Here is a 23,553-nt window from a genome sequence, read left to right on the forward strand (position 1 = left end):
GGGTGCCAAAACAGTTCATTGCAGAAAATCATCTTTTCAAGAAATGGTGCTGGGACAACTGGATTGCTAAATGGAAAATAATGAAGTTGGATTCCTACCACATCGTATTAAAAAAAAAAAAAAAACTTGAAATCAATTAAGCTCCTAACTGTAAGAGATAAAATTATAAAACTCTTAGAAGAGAATGTAGAGGTAAATCTTTGTGACTTAAATTAGTCAATGGTTTCGCAGATATGACACCAAAAGCACAAGTAGCAAAGGAAGAAAATAGATAAAATTTATCAAAATTAAAAACCTTTGGAAGCAGAACTGAAATCCTCTAGTAAAGTGATAAGAATTGTAATAATCAAGGCACCCAAGAAATCTGAGGGCAGAAAGAGAAGGCAAGCTATTTCTGCTTCATTTAAGAAGTCGATGGAAGGTACTAATTTTTGGTAAGTTATTATTATTATTATTATTATTATTATTTTGGCTGCATCATGTGGCTTTCGGGATCTTAGTTACCTGACCAGGGATTGAACCTGGGCCACGGCAGTGAAAGCCCTCAGTCCTGACCACTGCATAGCCAGGGAATTCCCTTGATAAATTATTTTTTAAAGATTAATAATAAATAAGTTTTGAGACAAGCCCAACATCAAACACACAAATGGAAGTTTTTGCTTTTCCATATTAAAGATTTTCTGTGACTTATACACTGTAAGCTTTCATCATTTTTTTTAGCAGTCATTTAAAAGATGACATATTGATGAAAACTGTCAAAATGACTTTGAAATGGACAAGATCTGTCCAGTGGAGACACACAGGACAAAGAAAATGGGATTAAACCTATTGGTTTAATTTTATTTTTATATGCATGTCAAAACATCTGATATCAGCATAACAAAAGGGTGACATTTTTCGGTTCTATAGAGCCCTAGTAAATGCACTGAAAGGCTGATTAAGTAGGTTTGCATAATCACTTTTCTTTACTGGAAAAAATAGGACATTTTAAATACACAAGTGTTTGCAAAAGCAGAAATGCTGACAAAATAATCTAGAAAGTTCCTGATTCTAGATAATCAATTTGCCATTTAAAATTGCTTCAAAGTTTGTTGTAATAAAGGTCTTTGCTGCATAAAGGAAAAATGGAGAGTGGTAGTAAAGGGGAAAAGATGATCATTTATATGTTATTCCTAAACTTAAAGGAGGGCTACTTTAGCTAAAGAAGTGAAGAATTCAAACAGTTATCAGGTTAATTCTTTAAAAATGCTAGCTCCTTCAGACCACTGCACAGCCATTCAAGAGTGGAGCAGATTTTCTTGTGTACTACCTAGGAAATTGTTTAAGTGTATTACTGACTATATCCAATAATGTGCAATTTCATTAATATTCTGTTAAGTGTTACTAACTTCTGTAAGGGAGTTGCCAGTAAAGAACTTGCCAGTAAGCAAGTTGCTTCAATCTAATAATAGATTGAAGGTAGAAAAATACCTAATCCACACTAGAGTGTTCTGTCATAAAAGATTCAAGAAGTTTCCAGAAACATTTCTTTGGATTTGCTTGCTATATATATATATATATATATATATATATGTATATATATATATATATATATATATATATATATATATATATATATATATATACATATATGAGAGAGAGAGAGAGAGAATAGAAGCAATTTGATGTACTTTTTGAATGTTGATCAGTTAATGTTTTTAAAGACATGGTAAGGCATGGGGTTAGAGATGGAAATGATTGCGAAAAAAAAAAGAATGGGGGAGGAGGGTGTATATGTGTTTGCGTGTGTGTGCATGTGTGCCTGTGTTGTATTTATTGTCCAACATCTAAGCCCAAAATAATTCCTCCAAGGTAAATTTGTTCATTATTAAAATGAATAATCTGCATTAGAAAAGGAAATCTTCCAAAGAAAGCATTAGAAAATACACATTTATCCATAACTGTCCTATTGCTTGGAATGCATATTAGGTTTTCTGTATGTTTTCCTTCATTTATGGAGATTTTTTCCAAATATGTGAATTAATATTCGCCACTACTCTCTCGTTTTCTGCTTAGTCTCAAAGCTGATTTATTTTTCTTCCCTAAAATTCCTAACTCCTCATTATTATATCCTATCCAACCATTATATTTCCATTTGATTAGATCCAATAAATAAAGCTTCTGTGGCCAGGGGATTGCCACAGGTTTGGATTAATGATATGTCATGAGTCACTCAACCCTTGTTGTTTCTGAAACTAGCATCTGGCATCATCTCTGCCTGGCTGTGAACACCCTCTGGAGTACATTACAAGACTATGATTGAACTTTGGAGCTGAAGCTCCATCTCAGATTAATTCATAATACTGCCCCGAGTCAGAGCTCTGAAACTTCTCACTTGACTGCATTCATTTTGGGCAGCTGGCTTCATTCACTTGAGCTTTGTCTCAGATTACCCAAGGCATCCATGGATGGAAGAGACAAGAAAATTGAAAATAACAATCTGTCTATTAACACAAGCTTCCGAGAAATTTCTCATCTTGTGGAGTGTGATGATTAATTGCCTCTATTTATATTTATCGTTATTTGCTGTCTTCTCTTCAATCTTTAGGGTAAGAAGTTTCCAGATTGTGAAACTTTTGTTAATCCAGTGGCTTTCTTCAATAAACACTGTCCCCTTCAATAAATGGATATGGGAACCATTCCTCCTTGCTTTAAATGCTGTGAAACCAACAGCTACACTTGAGGGAACTATCCAAAATACAGAGGATGTGTTGTTCATCTTGACCGTCTCTAGGGCCATCAGTTTGATCTGATCTCTCTCTTCTGCGTTATCTGTCTGCTGCCCCAGTAAGACCATTAAGGTCTATTTTTTTTAATTGAAGTATAGTTGATTTACCATGTTGTGTTCATTTCTGCTGCACAACAAAGTGATTCAGTTTATATATATATATATATATATATATATATATATATATATATATATATATATATACACACACACACACACACACACACACACACACACACACACACTTTCTTTTTTATATTCTTTTCCATTATGGTTTATCACCATGAACCTCTTTTGAACATAGATCCAATTGCCATGGGATGGCTTAGGCAAGTGGGCAAAGAACTTTAAGCATATGCCTTACTGATTACAGGAGCCTCATCACTAGGATATACGCATATTCTCAAGTATTCTCTGTGGGAGGCAAAATACTGGTTGCTTTGGATACAAAAATGACACAAGACATCTTCCTTACCTTACCATTTAGGTAAAGAGGCAAGTACAAACAAAGAAGAAGGCTCTTATGTGCCAGGGAGTTTACACCCTCACTGCACTATTACGCTTCTGGCTGTCATTTCTTTCTCTTTTTCCTTGCCAACAGAATAATCTATTTAGGTTCTGATATGCTTCAGGGTCCCCTCTCCAGCCCTGGGATAAATCTTAATTCTTCTCAGCCAGTCACAGTGGTTCTGTGGTCCATGTTAGTACTTATTGTAGGGCATTGCTATATGGTTTAACTATGGGCTACATCTAATAGGGTGTAAAGAAAGTCTGCTGGGTGGGTTGGGGAAAACCTCACTCATACAAAGCGCCACAAGATGCGGATGTTCCCTGGGCCTGGAGCTTATTTTTTATGGAGGCAATGCTCAGGGTGCACAGTCATCTTGAAACAATAAGAGGATGGGACTTCCCTGGTGAACCAGTGGGTAAAACTCCATGCTCCCAATGCAGGGGGCCAGGGTTTGATCCTTGGTTGGGGAACTAGATCCCGCATGCATGCCACAACTAAGAAGTCCGCATGCTGCAACTAAAAGATGCCACATGCCACAGGTAAAGATCCCACATGCTGCAACAAAGATCCCACATACCGCAACTAAGACCCAGCACAGCCAAAATAAATAAATAAATATTAAAAAAAAAAAAAAAGGAAAAGAAACCATAAGAGGAGCAAAAAGATAGAAAGCATCTGGGTCTCTGATGACATCAATGAATTCCTGATTTAATCAACCCTCAACCACTCTGCTGCTGGACTTCTTGCTGTATGAGGTAGTAAATTTCTTAATGTTTAAGCCATTAAGTAATAGTATCCTCTTCTTCATAGCCCAAAAATACCCTGGCTGTTTCAATTTACTTTCATTTTCACATGAAGAAATTAAGGCTTAGAAGACTTAATTTACTTAAAGGCAAATTGAAACTTGGTCTGTTTATTTGCTAAGCTCAACTTCTTTCCATTCTACCACCCAACTTTCATAGGTCTGTGTGTGCTTTAAACCAAAAATAAATTATAAAAAGTTGTGGGCTTCCCTGGTGGCGCAGTGGGTGAGAGTCCGCCTGCCGATGCAGGGAACATGGATTCGTGTCCCGGTCCTGGAGGATCCCACATGCTGCGGAGCGGCTCGGCCCGTGAGCCATGGCCGCTGAGCCTGCACGTCCGGAAAAAAAAAAAAAAAAAGTTGCATATGCTAAGGACTAAATGAATAGGAGAGATGTAAAGAGAGGGAGTGACACTAAGCATGGGTTGGTAGTGGATTGGCAAGGGGAAAACTATACCTTAAAGGATAAAACTATACCGTTTTTTGAACTTTTCTTCAGACAAGAACATATACCTTAGGAGTGGAATTGAATAATCAGATAGTTTAATTCATCAGAGTGATAACTAAAACCTCCAATCTAATGTTTTACTTCCCAAGTTGAATAAAAATGTTAATTATTCAGAGATATGCCACTTTGCTTTTCCTGAGTATATGGAGCCATTATCTCCCAAATGGTTTAGAGTATGGAAAGATTTATGAAGAGCTGAAAAACTGTAATTGAAATGAATGCACACTGTTCAGTCCTGAGAGAATCTTTCTTTCTTTTTTTTTTCTTTTTGCGGTACGCTGGCCTCTCACTGTTGTGGCCTCTCCCGTTGCAGAGCACAGGCTCCAGACGCGCAGGCTTAGCGGCCATGGTTCACCAGGCCCAGCCGCTCTGTGGCATGTGGGACCTTCCCGGACCAGGGCACGAACCCGTGTCCCCTGCATCGGCAGGCGGACTTTCAACCACTGCGCCACCAGGGAAGCCCCGAGAATCTTGTTTTGAGTCATAAGGGTAGATTCCTCAAGGAAAAACAATAATTTAAACCATAATCACTACCTGATGTACTGCCAAGTCTATCCAAAACCCTAGAAAATGACCATCGTAGTTAAACATCAACTCATTCTGTGAATGTATTTCTCTCAGTGATTGGATTTTATTTTTCCTTCTGGGTGTCTTGATAGTCAACAAAGGGGCAATAATGAGCAGAGAAATAGACATCATAATAATAATGCATTGCTAAATTGATTGGTTTTTATACTGTATGTTTAATCTTTATGGTTCCTTTGAATGCTCAAAAGAAAACATTCCAAATATTGAAGTTCTCCTTATTTGAATTTAGACTGGCATTTCTCAGGAATACTTGTTTTTAAAATGCTCCAAGGAAGTACCTAGCATGGTCATGACTGGGGGAGGAGGGCTGATCATAACATTAGTGTGAGTGAATCTGTAAGCTTTTCTTCCCCCTATATTTGAAACATATTGCAGTAGATGCCAACCTTTGTTTGAATCTAGCATTTTAAAATCTCATTTGAACAGGAAAACTTTTCTTTTTCCATCACATACCCCTTCCATAAAATAATGTTTCTGTAGAAAATATTTCTACTTGTTCTGGAACTGCTTGTAAAGTATAAAATCTAACTCATTTTCTAGGTATTGATTTTAACATTTAACTGGATTTTATCGGGTTATACCTTGGTTATAATTTTATTTTATAACATTCTTAATAGGCTTTGGGAAGTTTGAATTTCTATATTATAGATGTTTACCCAAAGGTCTCTGAGACATAAGAGTTCTGACTCTCTATAATTAAAACAAGGACACTAATAATATCATATGGAGTAAAACCAAAATTTACCTGTTAGAAGAGGATTTTAGGCAAAACCTCAAGAACCTATATTAGAATTTATATGTAAATTTTAAAATTAATTATATGGAATTCTCCTTAGTTCCCCTGCAGGAAAATAAGAGATTTTGCCTGGTATTGGGACAAGGTAATATTGTAAGAATGGAGATTTATGTAATGCAAACCCTGGTATGAAAATACATGTCTCAGAAACGTGAGGAAGATAAGTTTAAAAAAAAACCTTAAAGATCAGAACATGGTCTAACATAGGTAACATAGCTTTAAAAACTGAATATTTAAAAAGATGTGAATTCTAATCCTACTAGAAATTTAAAAATTGGGGAGAGAGTTGGTTTACTTGGTCAGAAATCATGTATATCAGATGGTCATAATATGAAATCATTGTACAGAAATTTGGAGACAGCTCTTTGAGTTCTTTCTTCAGCAAAAAGTAGAGTGGACCCTTCTCTCTTATAGTAGCTGAAAACTCTACTTTCTGAAAACTATTGGCCATTAATATGGTAACACCCCAAACCCAACTGACACAATGGAGCCAAGTTCTCTACCATATTTGTGCTGACCAAGTTAATCAGAGAGAGGGCAAATGAATGACTCTGGAAGAAATTAATTGGACTAAAAATCCTTAGTAAAATGCAGTTAAAAAACAAAAAGAATGCTGAGAAAAATTGAACAGTATTTTGTAGTTCTATTGTTTGTGTTGATATTGAACAATTTTCTTGGAACTATTATTGTGTTGTCAGTAAAGCAAATGGGTAATTATGTATAATTTGTTAGGTATGAAGATTGATATAAGAAGCACAGCTATAGAATCAAGAATTTAAATTGGAAGATAGGAGGAGAAATCTTTATGTGAATTATTGTGCCTTAACAAGAAGAAAAATGTATCTTTTCTTGCTTTGTTCACTGAAATGGTCCAGAAACAACATTCCATAGCACAGCGTTCAAATTGCTGTTACCCATATGCATATTTTTTCACACTAAAAGGAACAAGGGATCATTGGGGGGAAAGTCTGATTCCATGCGTGGTGCAGAAAGATGAGCCTGGAAGATCTTTATGTGCCAGAAAACAAGGACATTTTTCAAAGATCATTGGGTCATGTCAAGAGGAGAGAGAAGCCAGCCTAAAATATGTTTCCACTGACCAAAGCTGAGATGATTTGAACATCAAAAGGAGAATAGTGGCTGTGGTTGAGTGAACCTATGTAAACTCTGAAAACTTTGTCCATAATGATATGCAAAAAGGGAAAAATTAATATACTCTGGAAGAAGGTAAAAAGAATAGAATGTATATATACCCAGTCAGTCTTGTCATTCAGTCATTTTGGTATCATTGCCTGATTTGTTATATGGCAAATAATACAGATACAAATGGATGTAAATATATTCATTTTTGGACTTAAAAAAAAACTATTGGTAAAATTATTGCATAGTGTGACTTCCAGATAGATAAAACAACATGCAATGTCCAAAATTTAACTGAACATATGTTTAAGTATTTTTAAGCATTTTGGGGTCCTAAGTACAAGATAAATGCAAGATTCAAACATGTGTCAGTCTTTAAAGTTATATTGCTTAGGATCCTGTCAAATCAAAGATCTAGACTTTTACCTGAGGTTCTATAGACCTCCTCAAACTTGGATGAGAAAAAAGATTACATCTTTAACTCAAATCACTATGTGCAATTTAACATTCTCTTAAGTTATGAATGTAGGCCACAAATCACTGTAGTACTAGCAGGACAGTGACTTTGTCACCAGTAGAAATCACAGATATTTTCATATCATATTCCAATTGTTGCAAATATCACACGTATTATTTATACAATTTTTAAAAATTGTGTTAATAAAATATATACAATTTTATCCAAATTTGTTTTTCAATATTTGATCAAAATATTTCAAAGGAAGTTTTTCCTCTTTAATTCTATGTACATTATTTTATGCGTTTAACATTCTTAGAAGGGTCCATAGGCTTCACCAGACTGCCAGATACATCAATGATACCAAATAAGATTAAGGACCTCTGGGAAGGAAAAAATCCTTTACAAATTCTTAGCTATTTGAGTGGGAGCTGCAAAATTTTTGTAGTAAGTCTAAGAAACTGAATCCAAGAAAGTGGGCTAAGTGGACACTCTCTTCTTGAAGCTATGAAACCTGTAGTAATTTTAAAACTGGGCTAAGGGGCTTCCCTGGTGGCGCATTGGTTAAGAATCTGCCTGCCAATGCAAGGGACACGGGTTCGAGCCCTGGTCCAAGAAGATCCCACATGCCGCAGAGCAGCTAAGCCTGTGCACCACAACTACTGAGCCTGTGCTCTAGAGCCTGCAAGCCACAACTACTGAGCCCACGCGCCACAACTACTGAAGCCTGCGTTCCTAGAGCCTGTGCTCCACAACAAGAGAAGCCACAACAATGAGGAGCCCATGCACTGCAACGAAGACCCAATGCAGCCCAAAATAAAGACAAACAAATAAATAAATAAATTTATAAAAAAAATAAAACAGGGCTAAGAATATTCTGACATTCCTCCCATTGAGAGCTGTGGTCTATGTCCGCTACCTTGAAGCTGGGTAGGTTTGTGACATGTTTGACAAATAAAGAAAGAAGTGACAGTATGGAACTTCAGAGGCTAAGTGCAAAAGGGCAATTAAGCTTCCTCCATGTTTTTTTGGGACACTTGTTTTTGCAGCTATATGCTGTCATGTAAGAAGTCTACCTACCCTGGGGCTGCCATGCTGTGAGGAAGACCAAGACACATGGGGAGGCCAATTTTAGGCAATTAGGTCATCAGTCTTAACTGAGCCCAGCTGTTGGGTCATTAGCCCAGGTCCAGACATGTTGGTGTTGAAACCTCCAGATGATTCCAACAACCAAGCCTTTTGTGTCACCCCAGGCATTCACTTCCCAGCTGTAGCCCAAGACACCAGAGAACAGAAACAAGCCATCTGCTCTGTGTCCTGTCTGAATTCCTGACATATAGAATATGGTCAAAATAAAATGGTGGCTGTTTTATGTCCCTGTGTTTTGGTGTGATTGGTTATACAGCAAGAAATGACAAGAATAGGGTTTAGGATGAGCCAAACACGAATCTAATTAGTTTTAAAGCATGAATCTCTCTTAGTAGGTATGTAGTTGAAACAAAACAGGCCGCAAGTAGCATGAGAGCAGTCCGATTTTCATGAAGAACATGTAAGTTGCAGTTCAACTGCCTGTAGAACTCAGAGTGTATGATTCTGACAAGATGGTCTCAAATGATATGGAATCATCCTGAAATAGCTCATTCTAGCAGTCCAGGGGCCACATTGTTATCTCTGTCCAAGAGTCATTTCTATTCTAAGCTATTTTTCACCAAGTGTGGGATACCAGGCTAATGCTGGATTTGATGCTAGCACAACATACATTTGTGCCTAGAGGAATGGATCCCCTTAAGGAATTCAGAAGACTGAACTGCTTATTTGCCAGATGGCTGAACCCTGTGAAATTCTCTTGAACACTCTCATGAATACCTAGTGCCTGGACCTCCCTGCCACTATGTGCATGGCATTGCTGGTCTATCCTACCACACAAACCACACACCCCTAAGCAATGAGCCACAAGCACATCAAAACCTCCCCCAAGGCATGGCAAGTACCTATAACTTACAGATACCAAATGAGACCCCAGACTTTGGTTGCATTGTGGGTCTTAAGGTCTGGAAATCTTATATTCATTTGGGTGATGAAGCAAGAAAGTGACAAAGTTTTGAAAAGTCCTTTTTTTTTTAACCAGTAGGTTTTTTTTTTTTTTTTACAAAGTCTTTCTAAGGCTGGTAATAAGAGAGTATTCTGCAAGAAATGTATTTTGATTATAAAAACATTTTTAGTTTATTGAAATTGGTATTTATTAAAATTTTTATTCTAAACTATATTGAGATAATATATATTATATATATGTTTTAATATTAATATGTTTAATATGTTTTAATATTTAACAATCTACTAAAAACCATGGCAGTGCTCAATTTAGGGTCAAGTTAGGAAATGCACTCCTTTATTATAATATTTGCAACAAAGTATATATAAGTTGTCACTCACAAAGAAATTTGTTTATGTCTAAAGCCCTGTCCACCTGAGCAAAATTATTAATTTGCCTTGAGTGGAAGTTATTTAGGACAGAAATTTCCTGTAGATGAAAACAGTCCAGAGAACTAGGTGGCTTTATAAGTGGCTTGAAGTCTACTGAAGAAAGAATTCAGTTACGCAAAAATTCCATTGGTCTGAAGATACCAGACATGAATACATTTTAGATGACATGAAAACTTAGGAAGAGATGTGAAGAAATGATATTGTTGCTTGTGGGTGGAGCCTCTGCTCATGGACTCCCAGTTCTCAGAGGCTTTTCACAGGAAGCGAAAGGAAATACGCCTCCACTGCTGAACAACAGTAAGCAGAGGTTGGTGACATTTGGTGAGACTGGTTAAAATAATTGTCAAAGAACTATGAACACATACCTGTGAGGTAGGTGTTATGTGAGGAATTAATGAAATAGTGAGTAAGTGGCTGAGACATATCTTCATTCAAATCCAGTTTCTCAGGTGGAACGACTCCATTTTCTTCTCCACTCAGATAGCGCATAAATCCATCCACTGATATCTGTCCTGGAGGAAATGAAGAGTTAAGAAGAATGTGAATGTATTATTTTCATGGGTTTCTGGCGTCATGTTGCTTTAATTTTTTTTTTTTCCAGAAAACTCTGGTAGCATCCAAGATGGAAGACAGTAGCCCCAATTGCAATTTAATGTGGATAAACAGTAGTCTAGGATCATGCTATTTCACTACATTTATCTCCAAATGCCAGAAATAGTAGAGGAAAATGTAGTTACATGAGTATCACAGACTTTCAGAGGAGTTAAATACCTGAACACTGATCTCCTGTTTTTAAATATAAGAATGCTTATCAACTTTGTGTATGGACAGCAAAGTGTTATTAGTGCTTATCTCTAGGTGATAGAATTAGGAGTGCACTTCCCAATGTTCCATCATGAAAATATGTTACTTTTATAATTAAAAGAATTATTCACAAGTGGTTTATTATTTAAAATAAAGTGAAAATGTTTTCAAATAATGATCTTTTTTCTCTAAAACAGAAAATAAAGATGACCATACTGAGGAATAAAAATTTGAATGCTCATAAAAAAGAAGGTCTTTAAATTTCTTATTTAAAATGACTTTACTTCAAATGAAAGAAATATGACCCACACTTTATTTAGTTTATTCAGATTGTATTTAGAATTTTTCTTTTGTTGTAACCTTTCTGAGGTGACTAATACTAAATACTGAGATAATTCTTTATTAAAGTGAATTTTATGTAATACATAGAAAGGGTCATCTTCATGATTTTGGTTCATCATCACAGTTTGTTTCTTCAACCTTAACAATCAAAGCCACAAACAAACAAACAAACAAACAAAACAAACACAATCACCAGTGCATTTGTGAGCAGTAAAGATCTTGCTAGTAAATGTTAGAGGGCAGTAAGTTTTTTTCCTGTTGAAAAAGTTTTGTATTAATATAAAAGTGGTATATATTTATGGAAGAAAAATTAGGAAATGAGATGAGCAGAGAGGAAAAGTAAAATTTTTCTGAACATGCCTAACTCTTCCTTCAGAGACAATTACTATTAAAATCTTGTATATGCTTCCAGAAAAAAAAAAGTGTGTATGCGTGTGTGTGTGTGTGCAATTCTTTTATGAAGCTGCAATCCTATATATCTGTATATGATTTAGAAACTTTTGTTTATAGTAACTGAACAATATATTATGAACAGTGTCATATAGTTATATAAATTTACGTCTTATATATTATAAAATATATAGCCCTCACATAACTAAGTAATATTCCATTATCTTTGGCGTTGTCTCTCATTTTTCACTAGTATAAATGACATTGTATGGAATACTCTGGTAGTTGAATCTCTGTACGAACTTTTAATTATTTCCTGAGAATGAATTTCCAGAAATAGAATTGCTGGTTCAAAGACTATGCATATTTTTAAAGCTTTTACTACACATAACCAATTTGCTTTCTGTTAAAGTTCTAGCAATTTACTCTTTCACCAGTGGTTTGCCTTTTCTTCACCCCTATGCCAAACTCATAGGTAAAAACATGATATCTAATAATTCTATTTTTTATTGATTTGAGCATTATTTATTCTTGAATGGTAAGAGACGTGTCATCTGCAAATGGAAAAGCTAGCACTGACTGCTTACCCAGAGTGTAAATCTTTTTACATTCAATAAGTTTATCAAAATAACCAATGAGTATGTTCCATAATTCTGGAAACATTATCGCTAAATCACCTTTAATATTTTCCAGGAATAAATAAATAGAAAGAAATTTGGTTATTGGCTTTTGATGAGTGGAGCTGTATCTTACAAAAAGAAAAATCTTATAGATGCCATAGTTTATACCTCCAAATAACCATCACCTACCAAGGTGATCGTTCCAATCATGCTGTCATTGATGAGAACACTTTGGTTATTGCCTTTTAAGCCTTCTTTTGAAATTCATTTATGGTGGAATGCATATACTCTTTCAGACTGGTTTCAATTTTTGGAAACAAACCAAAGTCAGCGCCTCTTAGGGCCAAAGTTATCTCAATAGATAGCTTTCAACAATATTTTGAAACATGAAACATTTAGAGATAAAGTATTTTTTTTAAAAATCTAATTTCTTCATAGTCTTCCTTTTCGTTCCTTTCATTAGTAGGAACGAAAATCATAGAGCAGGGATACAAAAGATGAAGATCTGAGATGCTTAAATTAAGCTTTAGAAGCCAGGGTGGCCCGTTCTCTCGAGCATCAGTGTTACTGGAGTCCCGGGTCCTGGGTATTCCCATGCTTTGGCACTCGAGAGCTGGCACTTTTTAAAATAGAAAAATGGGTGTTATTTTATTTACTTTTTTGATAAGTGACTTTCAGTCTTCTGTTTGAGGTTTGGGGTGATCCTTCATCTGCATTGTGGACAATAATCATTTTACTCTGATTTATCACCATCTTGTCACCTTCTTCTCAAACGAGTGTCTATTCCTCCCTCCATCTTTCCCTTCCTTCTCCCATCTCTTTACCTTCCACTCACTTAACAAACATTTATTGAACGCCTGCAATGTGATGAATACACAGAAAAATAAAGCAGAGCAAAGCACAGACTATGCCTTCAAATAGCTCATAATCTAATAGAAAATAAGACCATTCACCCCTTGAACAGCAGGCATGCGCTCCTCCAGAGCAGGATGTGTGTTTCTATCTTTGTCACTCTTGGAATCTACCACGATTCTCTGTGCACTGTAGCTGTAAAATCAGCACTTGCTTTTGACAATTAGTGATTCAAAAGAGAAAATAAATGGTTTTGAAACTGGGAGATCACCAAAGATGGCATAATTTTGATTCTTTTATCTGATTGGGTCAAATCATATGAAATTATTAATATTTGGTGTTTTTAACCTATGCAAATGACAGTTTCATACATCTCAATTTCTAACCACAGCTGTTCCTCAAAGGACAGGCAATAAATGCAAGTGGCTTTAGGGGCCAACAAAATAAAGTAATGTGACTCCTGGAATAAAGTGTACCCAAGGAAAACTCACAAGTATATGCTCCTTCTAAAGGCATGCAAGGGCTTCCCTGGTGGCGCAGTGGTTGAGAGTCCGCCTGCCGATGCAGGGGACACGGGTTCGTGCCCCGGCCTGGGAAGATCCCACATGCCACGGAGCGGCTGGGCCCGTGAGCCATGGCCGCTGAGCCTGCACATCCGGAGCCTGCGCTCCACAACGGGAGAGGCCACAACAGTGAGAGGCCCGCGTACCGCAAAAAAAAAAAAAATAAATAAAAATAAAGGCATGCAAATAACAGCAATACAATATGGTGTGACCAAGACATACCATCTTTATGGTTCTGGTGGAGGCTGTGTTTGTATCTGGTATCTTGGGAATAAATATCCCTTGGTGTGATCAGCAACTTTTAAAAGCAATTAAAAAAAACATATGCCAATACGGCATGGATAACAAATTAATTTTAACTTTAGCATGGATTTCCATTATATTGTCTCCAGTGCCTTCTGGGCACTTCAGAAAAGTGGGAGTATGCAAGATATATATTTGTTATTCTCAAACCAGGATATTATAATTAAGTTATGCTCTGCAACATGCCAAAGAACATGTGTCAAAGTTTTATTTAATTCATTAATGAGAAAATCAGGACGATGAGAAACCCATTTCAAAGAAGGCTATGGGATATTGATACATACATATATGCGTGTCAGCAAACTCTCCCCCCCAAAAAGAACCCCCAAACCTATTAAAATATTGCTAAATTGAATATAAACCTGCTTAAAGTCCTAAAGGTCAATTAATATAATCTTTGGGTTGCCTTCTCTACTTTTACTATTTCCTAGGAGTCAAAGATTTTAACAGAGTTTTTAGCATAGATTAAAAGTAGTAAAAACAAGAGTTAGGTGAATCAGTGTTTGTAAGCATTATTTACAATTAATTATGTCAAATAATTTAAAAATCCCCAACTGAGGAATTTACCTAACTTTGAATAGGAACAATATATGCATTTGGAGGACAGTTCAGAATATGATTATAGACTGCAAGTAGGCAGAGCAACTTTTCAACCCCAAAGCTCGCCTTGCTAAGTACAGGAGCAAATGTGCAAGACTTTTGATATACCAAATGACTAGGCAGAGTTATGTCAAAATCAAGAAAAGCCAATGAAAAAGTAAAGATCAGGAGTTGGAGGTTTATAAATTGCAAGGCATCAGCTGAGGGGTCAAGAGTTCATTTGCAAAAATGTAGATGTGTTTGGCATAATGAATTAGCCTAAAAATATAGTTCTGACCAGTAAAGGCTTTTGGACGAAAACAGACCCTTAGAGGATTTTCCTTTGTTGCATGTAACCTACAGCTGGAATACTGTTGTTGTTATTGACTTAAATGCATCAGTACTTTTCCACCAACCCGTCACTGGTTTTGCAAAACTGCTTACGATTTTTTTTCAAGTCCACTAAGGCACATAGAAAAATTAAAAGCCTTGAGAACTAAGATGGGAAAAACAGTTTTTCTAAACCAGTCAAATTAGTAACAGTACAAGAAATGCGGCTTCCATTCCTGCCAGCAGTAATTGATCAGCGACAAACTCTTCAACCATAGGATCAGAAAACTAGATGGGCTCTTATGTCTCTTTCAACTCTAAAGTTCTATGAATTCAAGTGGTTTAATACACTCTGGATGATTACCAGCTAAATTAAAACAAAATGTCCATATTAGAATGAGATTATAAAACATCAAACCACAATTAAAAGCAATGTGATGATTTTCTGGAATAAAAACAACAGGAAGAAAAGTTAAGTTCAGAAGGATAATGCCAGCTGACAAAGGCTAAAAATAAAGTCCTTTCTACATTATCTTAATAAAAGATTGATACGCTTCCAAGTGGACATGCCATTCATATAATGACACCTAAAGATCTTTATAAGCATTTATATTATTTGAACCATTTAGAGCCAAAGTAGGAAAAATATAAGTTTCAAGGAATGGAGAAAACACTGCTCTATGAAGCTTTTTCGTTCAAAAGAAGTTCTAGTGTATATTGAAAAAGGAAGGCTGGTGATCAAATGTGAAAAGATCTGACTTCAGTGGGGAGGAACCACCTTCAAAGGGATACGAGAGGAAAGTGGCATGACAAAATGATCGTCCCCAATGGCCATTTATATGGCTTGTCATTCTTCAGCAATATCTTCGCTGCAGAGAAACTCTCAAATGTCAGGCGGCTGTACACACATACCATGGCCAGGAACTGTACCTCTGCCTCCTTATGCCTCTCTCCTTCCCCTGGGGTAGATGATGACTGAGGCTCCACTGGTGTCCTCTTGAAAATGTCAGGAAGACAAAAATTTGAAATTTTGTTGTGACAAAATGAGACCTTCCAGGGATGCTTTTAAACCTTGTGGTATATCCAGGGACACACAGCTGGATGCATTTCATGCTTACAAGTGCATGCCAAGGCTTTTGGATATATACTGGGGAACAAGCTACTCCCTTGCCTTCTTTAAACCTGGGGCCATCCTATGGGCCTTGGGAACAATTAATTTATTTTTATCTTTTTGGCTGTGTCGGGTCTTAGTTGCAGCATGTGGGATCTTCGTTGAGGCATGCAGGATTTTTCATGATGGTGCATGGGCTCTTCGTTGTGGTGCAGGGGCTCCTCTCTAGTTGAGGCACACAAGCTCAGTAGTTGTGGTGCGTGGACTTAGCTGCCCTGTGGCATGTGGGATCTTAGTTCCCCAATCAGGGATCAAACCCACGTCCCCTGCATTGGAAGGCAGATTCTTTACCACTGGACGACCAGGGAAGTCCCAGGCCTTGGGAACAATTAAGAAGAGGAGGATCTGTGTCCAGAAAAGGGAGCTCTGGAGAACAGAATGGAACAGTCTAAAGATGTTTGTGGACTGGTTCTCCCATTTTCTCAGGTCCTGACCCCTTTTATTAATTGACTTCTTGAAACCTACTTCCAACAGAACTTTCCAGCTTGACCTCCTGTTCCAGGCATCTAAGAAAATATGTTTCAGCTTAAGTCTCTCTAGGAAGAAGACACAGTTATCTAAACCTCTTTGCAATATATTCAGGCACAAGTGTTCTCCCAGTTTCATTTTCTTTCTTTTTTTTTTTTTTTTGTGGTATGTGGGCCTCTCACTGCTGTGACCTCTCCCATTGCAGAGCACAGGCTCCGGACGCTCAGCTTCAGCAGCCATGGCTCACGGGCGTAGCCACTCCGCGGCATGTGGGATCTTCCCAGACCGGGGCACGAACCCATGTCCCCTGCATCGGCAGGCGGACTCTCAACCACTGTGCCACCAGGGAAGCCCCCAGTTTCATTTTCTTGATGAAGCCTTTCCTAGAGTCTTATGACCTAATACAATTTAGATGAATCAATTAGCATTTTCTTAAATTCTATTCTTTGTTGAATCTCTTTTATTTTCTGTAAACCGCATCTTTCTCCTTCATAGTTAGCTTTTCATTTCAGTGGGAGCACATTTGTCAGTAGCTTCCTGATAAAGGGTTCCTGAATGTTAAGTTTTTTGAGCCTTGTACGTCTAAAAATGGCTTTATGACATTTGCATACTTTATTGTTAGTTTATCTGGGTATAATATTGTAGGTTAAGATAATTTTCTTTTAGATTTTTGTGAGAAAATTTGCTTCATTGTCTTTTAGCTTCTAGTGGGCTAAGAGATTTGAAGAATTACTATTTCATCATCCTAAAAACATATGTGGCCTGTTTTTTTTTATTTTGTCTCTTTGGAAATTTCTAGCATCTTATTCAGTTCCAGTTTCTGGAAACTTCACAATGATGTGCTTTGGTATAGGTTTATTTTTAGCCCCTGTGCTGGACACTCCTGGAGCCCTTGTAGTCTGAAAGCTATTATTCTTCTATTTGGAACATTTTAATAAATTATCTCTATGCTAATTTCTGTTCTCTTTCTTCTGGAATATTATTTGATCAAATTTTACCTTTTCATATATTCTCCCTCCAATTTTTCATTTTATTTGTTTGCTATACTCTCTGGGAGGTTTCCACACCTTATTTCCAACTCTTCTTTGAGTGTTTTGTTTCTGCTATCCTCTATTTAATATCTAAGAGCCAGTTTATGTTCTCTGACATTTCCTCAAAAAGTAGCATTGTTCTTTTTTCAGTGGTTCAATATGTTCTATTATCTTTCTAAGAATATTAATGATATATGTATATTTAAAATTTTCTTCTCACTACATAGTCATTGTTTTCCCTAAGGTTACTTTTATTCTTGCTTATTTCTACTTTTTAAGTAAGTTTTCCTCATATGTCTAGTGATTTTTAATTGCCTGTTCATATTTCAAATGGGTGGACTAAAAAGCTGATTGGACTTTTCAAAGCATCTGTATATCTGAATATGAACCTGCAAAGTATAAGAGTTAATAAGGCATCATTGTAGAGGGATCAGTCTTTGTCTCTTTGGAGTAACCCCTAATGTCAATACCTTTAGTTCTTTCTTCTTGAGCCGATCAAGTCCTGAGAGAAGATTTGTTTAATCACTTGCCAGGAAAATAAAGGCCTGGATGCCAGCCTTCCAGAGCCAAATGGGGGAAGGGGCAGAATGTTTATGATCACTGTATCTCTTTGCTTTCAAATGGTAGCCCTGCCTTCACCTGGGATTGTGTTATCCTCAGACCCTCTGCTTTCTTGTCTCCAGAAGGTAAACCTTTAGTGTTCTCCCAGGTGGGGGTTCTGACTATTCCTTAAACAGCTGTCAACAAACCCTCCTTATTTTAGGCTGTAACTCTAAACCTATGATCAGTTTTCTAAGATGTGTTATAGCTGTAAACCTATAGGTAGTTGCCAAAATTGTGTAATTATTGTATCTTACCCTATTATCTCCACCCTTGCCAGATTATGCCTTAAAAAAATACAATGCAATTTTAGTGTGGTTTCAAGAGAGAGTTTAATTAGTTGAATATGTCTAGACTATTCATTCTATTTATCCTGATGATCCATGATTTCTCTACTATACCAGACTGCAGAATTTTGTTGATTAAGTTAAAAAAATCAGATTTCACATGCTTTGTCCTTTTGTTCCTACTATTTTTAGGCAAAATAAATCAGATGGGAGAAACTGAAGGTCTTCTGCTGTAGACCTGCTTTGCCTGGTCAGGGACTTCTCGTGGATCTCCTTCGTTGTCTTTCATTCAAATCTTTTTAGTGAGAAGTATGCAGTGACTAATATCTCACCATAGATGGCACTATATGGATAATTTGTCAGTCAAGTTTTCCTTGCTGTGTCTTTTCCCAGGTAGAATGTCAGAGTCACAGAGGCAGCCTGAGCTCCCAGGTATTTATCAGGCGGGAGTATTTAACAGACAAGATATTTCCTCCCTTATACTTTCCAAGACCCTCTCACTCTTCTCCAATACAGGCAGCAACACAACATTCTAATTTTGTCTCAGGGAATGGAGGGATGGAAGAGAAGGGAGAACTTAAGAGTACCTTTTTGGCTTGGTTCTGAGGGCCCTCTTCTACCAAGCTTTACTTGTCCCCAAGCCTAGGGGAAGTCTCAAGTCCTGAAGAGAGAAGCCTGTGGCTCCTTTCTAGGAGATGCTCTAGAAAGTTCCAAGCCCTGGTGTTCCCCAGTGGCTGGAACAAAAGGAGAGTTTTATCTTTACTCTCTCCCTCTGCCTCGTCCCTGGCAGAAGCACTAATCAGATGACATTAAATGTCTAAAGCCATCAACATAGAAATAGGGGACTAGGATAATTCACAACAGAACAAATAAATCCTTAAACAACGAAAGAGCTGATTGTCCTTCATGACACTGACATGACAAGTTACCTGCCCTGTCAATACTTTCTCCTTCTAACACCTTTGCTCAGCAATGCTAGAATTTCTTTTGAAATTCACAAGTAAGAAGTTTATTTGAAATAAATCCATAACCCTCACCTTCTACCTAGAAGCTTATGAAAGTGACTTTCAATAAGGTTATGTAACAAAAGCTGATGCTCCTCATTGCACAGATGAGGAGGCTGATGGCAAGTCCTGAGCACCAGACTTTCACATGACACTTTACATGGGCTCTGTGACCAGGAAAGGGAAAAGGACAGCAGGGCATGGTCGCAAGCTAATCTCTAAATAGAATTCATGGCACATTACTAAGGTGACTAGAAAGTTTTGAAAGTCAGGCTCTTTCCTGTTCAGTGTGTGTTTTTTACTGGGATGGTTACCTTGGAAATGACCTCATCATGGCATCAAAGCACCAACATGGAACTGCTACCTCGTTTGTCCTAAAAGCAGATGTAAGGTAACAGTGGCGAAGTGCTAAAGTGAAAAATAATTCTGTGGAGAGTCAAAGAAAGAAAATATGGCTGGCTGTGTCTACAAATATAGTACTTTAAAAAAAAAAGGAATGGATTCTGACTTGAAAGGAAGTATATTTATATATGTGCAAGCAGGATGGTAAAGGAAAAGAGAGCCAGCCTTTGAAGAACTTCATGAATTTAGTCTATCTCCCATATATTATTTTATACACCTTTATATGCTATTTACTATATGCAAATATTAACTCATTCCATCCTCATAATAACTCTATGAAGTGGGTACTACTTTTATGCTTATTTTATGAGTGAGAAACTCAAGTAGCTTGCCCAAGATTACATGGCTTACAAGTGGATAAAATGGGATTTGAACTCAAAGTCAGGCTTTGTGTTCCATGCCATTAACTACTATGCTATCCTGCTGTACAGCACATAATCTAGTACTAGGAGAAGGTAAATCATAATCTTCATCATCATCACAATCATCATCCTCATAACAGGAAGACCTAGCATTACCTGAGCATTGGCCATGTGGCAGGCACAGAAATTCTATAAGAGAGGTACTTTTTACTTCCCATTTTCAGATGAGCAAACTGAGGCTTAGAGAGGTAAGCAACTTTTCTAAGGTCACAGGGCTACTCAGTGTGAGAGCTGGATCTGGAGGTGGTGCCAGGGCAACAGAAAGGCAGATGGTGGTGAGTGCAACTGATGATGTTTATCCACATAACTTTCCCAGCACTGGCCTGGATGAGGGACAAGGATGATGAAAAGGAGAGGATCCTGCCTCTGTAGCTGTTGGCTTCAATTGAGGCGACATGGATTAGTCCTAAAAATAGCCCTGAATGTGACCAAGGAAGAGCTTTTTCCCATGATTTACTTATCTCTTTAAAACGTGTGACTTTAATCTTTTTGTTAAAAGAAGCTGGGCTCAGGCAGGACAAATGACCCATCTAGTAGAGGCGTGAGGATTAGCTCTTTGATTTGGATTTGTCTATCAAGATCTAAAATTCTTTTCCAGACTCAATTTACATTCTAATCTCCACAAGTAATTCAAAGGCACCCTCTAACATTTTTATTCTCCAATCCATGAGTCTAACTTGTAGGAAGAAAAATAAAATACAACAACAAAAAAATGTGTTATGCCAATGTGAGGACAACAGAAATGCTAAACAGAAAATATGACATTGTTTTGTGGGTTTTGCAAAGAAAAATAAATATACAGGTTACCTTTTAAAAGGAATAGCCAAACACATGCAAATAACATCTTTCAAAGCATGGAAGCACAGAGAAATCTTGACAAATTATGCCTTGGAAGACAGATGGCCTATAAATCCTTACAGAATCATCACACAGTTAGGATGGGCAAACTGAACAATGTGTCTGCCAGCTAGCATGGCCACCAGCCTCACTTTGTTGAGCCAAATGCCAATTAGGCAGGATCTGGCACTCACATGTTTGGATGTCACTGAGATTAGATGGTTGAGAATCCATTCATCATCATTCAATCCTCAGTCCTAATGTAATGTTACCAGGGCATGTTGGAAAGCTACTGGTCCAACGGCTTAGCACCTCCTAAAATCACTTCCAAGCACAGCTCTGAGAAGGTATTTCCTTGGCTCACATTTATTCCTGGTGCTTTGAACCTTATGTGAGTTCTGCTAGACCAGCTCAGAGAAAGTAAGTACAGATGGCTCTAATATCCCATGGCTCACCAAAATCTATTTGCCTGCTTACAGAAATAATCTATAACATGTTCCCTTTTCAATTCTCTTTGCTTGGGCACAGATTTTCCTATTACATTTGCCAATTAACTGTGTTTTTGTATAGTGTATGAACTTTGCTGGTTTGTTTGCCTATTTTATCCATTTCTTTTCAATCCTGGAGTTAGTATATTCTATACATGTTCTCAGGCATTATTATTTTATCTTAGGCTGAAAAGTGTCATGCATTCATATTCCATCTTGATTGCAAAATTACCAATTATCAATTACCATAATTATGTACAAATACAAGTCCAAGATATCGTGTAATAATATCCACTAAATGAATATGTGCTCTTCTCAAAAGCCCTTGCAGATCAACCCCACGACTCAGCTGTCCTGGCTTTTTGTGGCCCTGTAGTTCTCCCTGTATTCAGCTGAACTTGTTAATGTGGTTTTGTGTGAAAGTTCTTAATAATAGCACCTAACTTTGATTTAGCACTTTCCCTTTTCAAAGTATTCTCACATCTGCAATTTATTTACATCACACTGTTCTGTTTGGTAGGTAAGACAGCATTTTATTATTTAACAGGACAGATAAAACTTTTTTTTTTTTTTTTTTTTTTTTTTGGTACGCGGGCCTCTCACTGTTGTGGCCTCTCCCGTTGCAGAGCACAGGTTCCGGATGCGCAGGCTCAGCGGCCATGGGTCACGGGCCCAGCCACTCCGCGGCATGTGGGCTCTTCCCAGACCGGGACACGAACCCGTGTCCCCTGCATCGGCAGGCGGACTCTCAACCACTGTGCCACCAGGGAAACCCAGGACAGATAAACTTTGACCCAGTGAGATTAAACAGTCCTTTTAAGTTGACATGGCTAGATAAAAACAGAATCCAGATTGGTACCCTACTCTCTTAAACATGGGCTTGGAGTCTTTTTCACTAGATTTATGTAACTGATTGATCATTTAGGGCTAGAGGTTCTCAGAGGATAGGGAACAAGTCTGTCGCATTTTATTAGTGCACCGTCACATTGTTCCATGGGAGGAGACCCTTCACAATGGTTCTTGACCATAACACAAAGGAGAGCAAAATGTTCTAGATTCTTAATGAGAATGTCATGTTCCTTGGGTAAGATGGATATTAGTTTTGCCCAGGACTGAGAGATGATGCAACATTTAATGGTTGCCTACCATTCCTCATTCTCACCTCCTAAATTGTCCTACTGGTGCTACCTGGGATCACCTTTCAAATAAACTCCTTATATTTGGATTCTTCTCCCAGGGTCACTGCTGGGGGAACCTAAACAAAGGCAAGTAGTGTAAGCAGATAGGTTAGGCGGAGTCCCTGGAGAAAGAGAACCAGGCATGGCTTTCTCGACATAAAAGAACCCATTTTGGTCTAAGCCATTTAGTGATCTAAGCCTGGCCACAATGTTTACCCTTGAACAGGTCTCAGGAATCAATGATATTAAGGAAACAAAGGAATGCAGGGACAAAGAAAAGGCAGTCAAAGAGTAGTGCAATGATAAAGCAGAGTCTTAGTTCCTTCTCAAGGGATATACATAGTAATAATGTATCTCTGAGTTCTGCAGGAACTAAGGCCCCCTCCCAGGTGGAAGATGGAATTGTGATGTTGACCCTCCTGACTTCAATCAATTAAAGCTTGGACTCTCTCGACTTTTGCCTCAATTTTATACTGAATTCTCATCGGCTCTAGCTCCTTCATGAATATGCAAGTAGCCTTAGCTTAAAACTTCCCCAATTTTGCTGTTAGGGGAGACACTGCTTTAGAAAAGATCCCTGGTGTTCTCCTTATTTGCTACAATTAATAATCCTTCCTTCTCCCAATCTTTGGCTTGGCTATGTCTATTGGCTCAATACCCACCAAGAGGCGAACCCAGTTTTTAGGTAACAGTAAATAACATTAATAAGAAGCATTTTGGACTCCTTTTCTACACGTAAGGTAGGGTGTTAGGTGAGAAATTTAATGTTTTCAAACATCCTCAGTTAAGTCTTCCTCTTAAAATGGTGCCATCCCTACTCTGCAGGTAA

At 37.5% G+C, this 23,553-nt stretch overlaps 1 protein-coding gene across 2 annotated transcripts in view; it reads right to left on the bottom strand.

Moving 5' to 3' along the window:
* PLCB1 (phospholipase C beta 1) overlaps positions 1-23,553 on the bottom strand; it is a gene marked incomplete at both ends in the record, with an annotated part of 691,313 nt that overhangs the window by 156,862 nt on the left and 510,898 nt on the right. For both annotated transcript variants that reach the window (XM_079720111.1, XM_079720112.1), the window contains one exon: positions 10,419-10,565. In XM_079720111.1, coding sequence (XP_079576237.1) covers positions 10,419-10,565 — 147 coding nt within the window. The remainder of the gene's footprint in view (positions 1-10,418; positions 10,566-23,553) is intronic.

The sequence above is a fragment of the Hyperoodon ampullatus genome, assembly GCF_949752795.1.
Source record: "Hyperoodon ampullatus genome assembly, chromosome: 14".
NCBI classification, from domain to species: Eukaryota; Metazoa; Chordata; class Mammalia; order Artiodactyla; family Ziphiidae; genus Hyperoodon; species Hyperoodon ampullatus.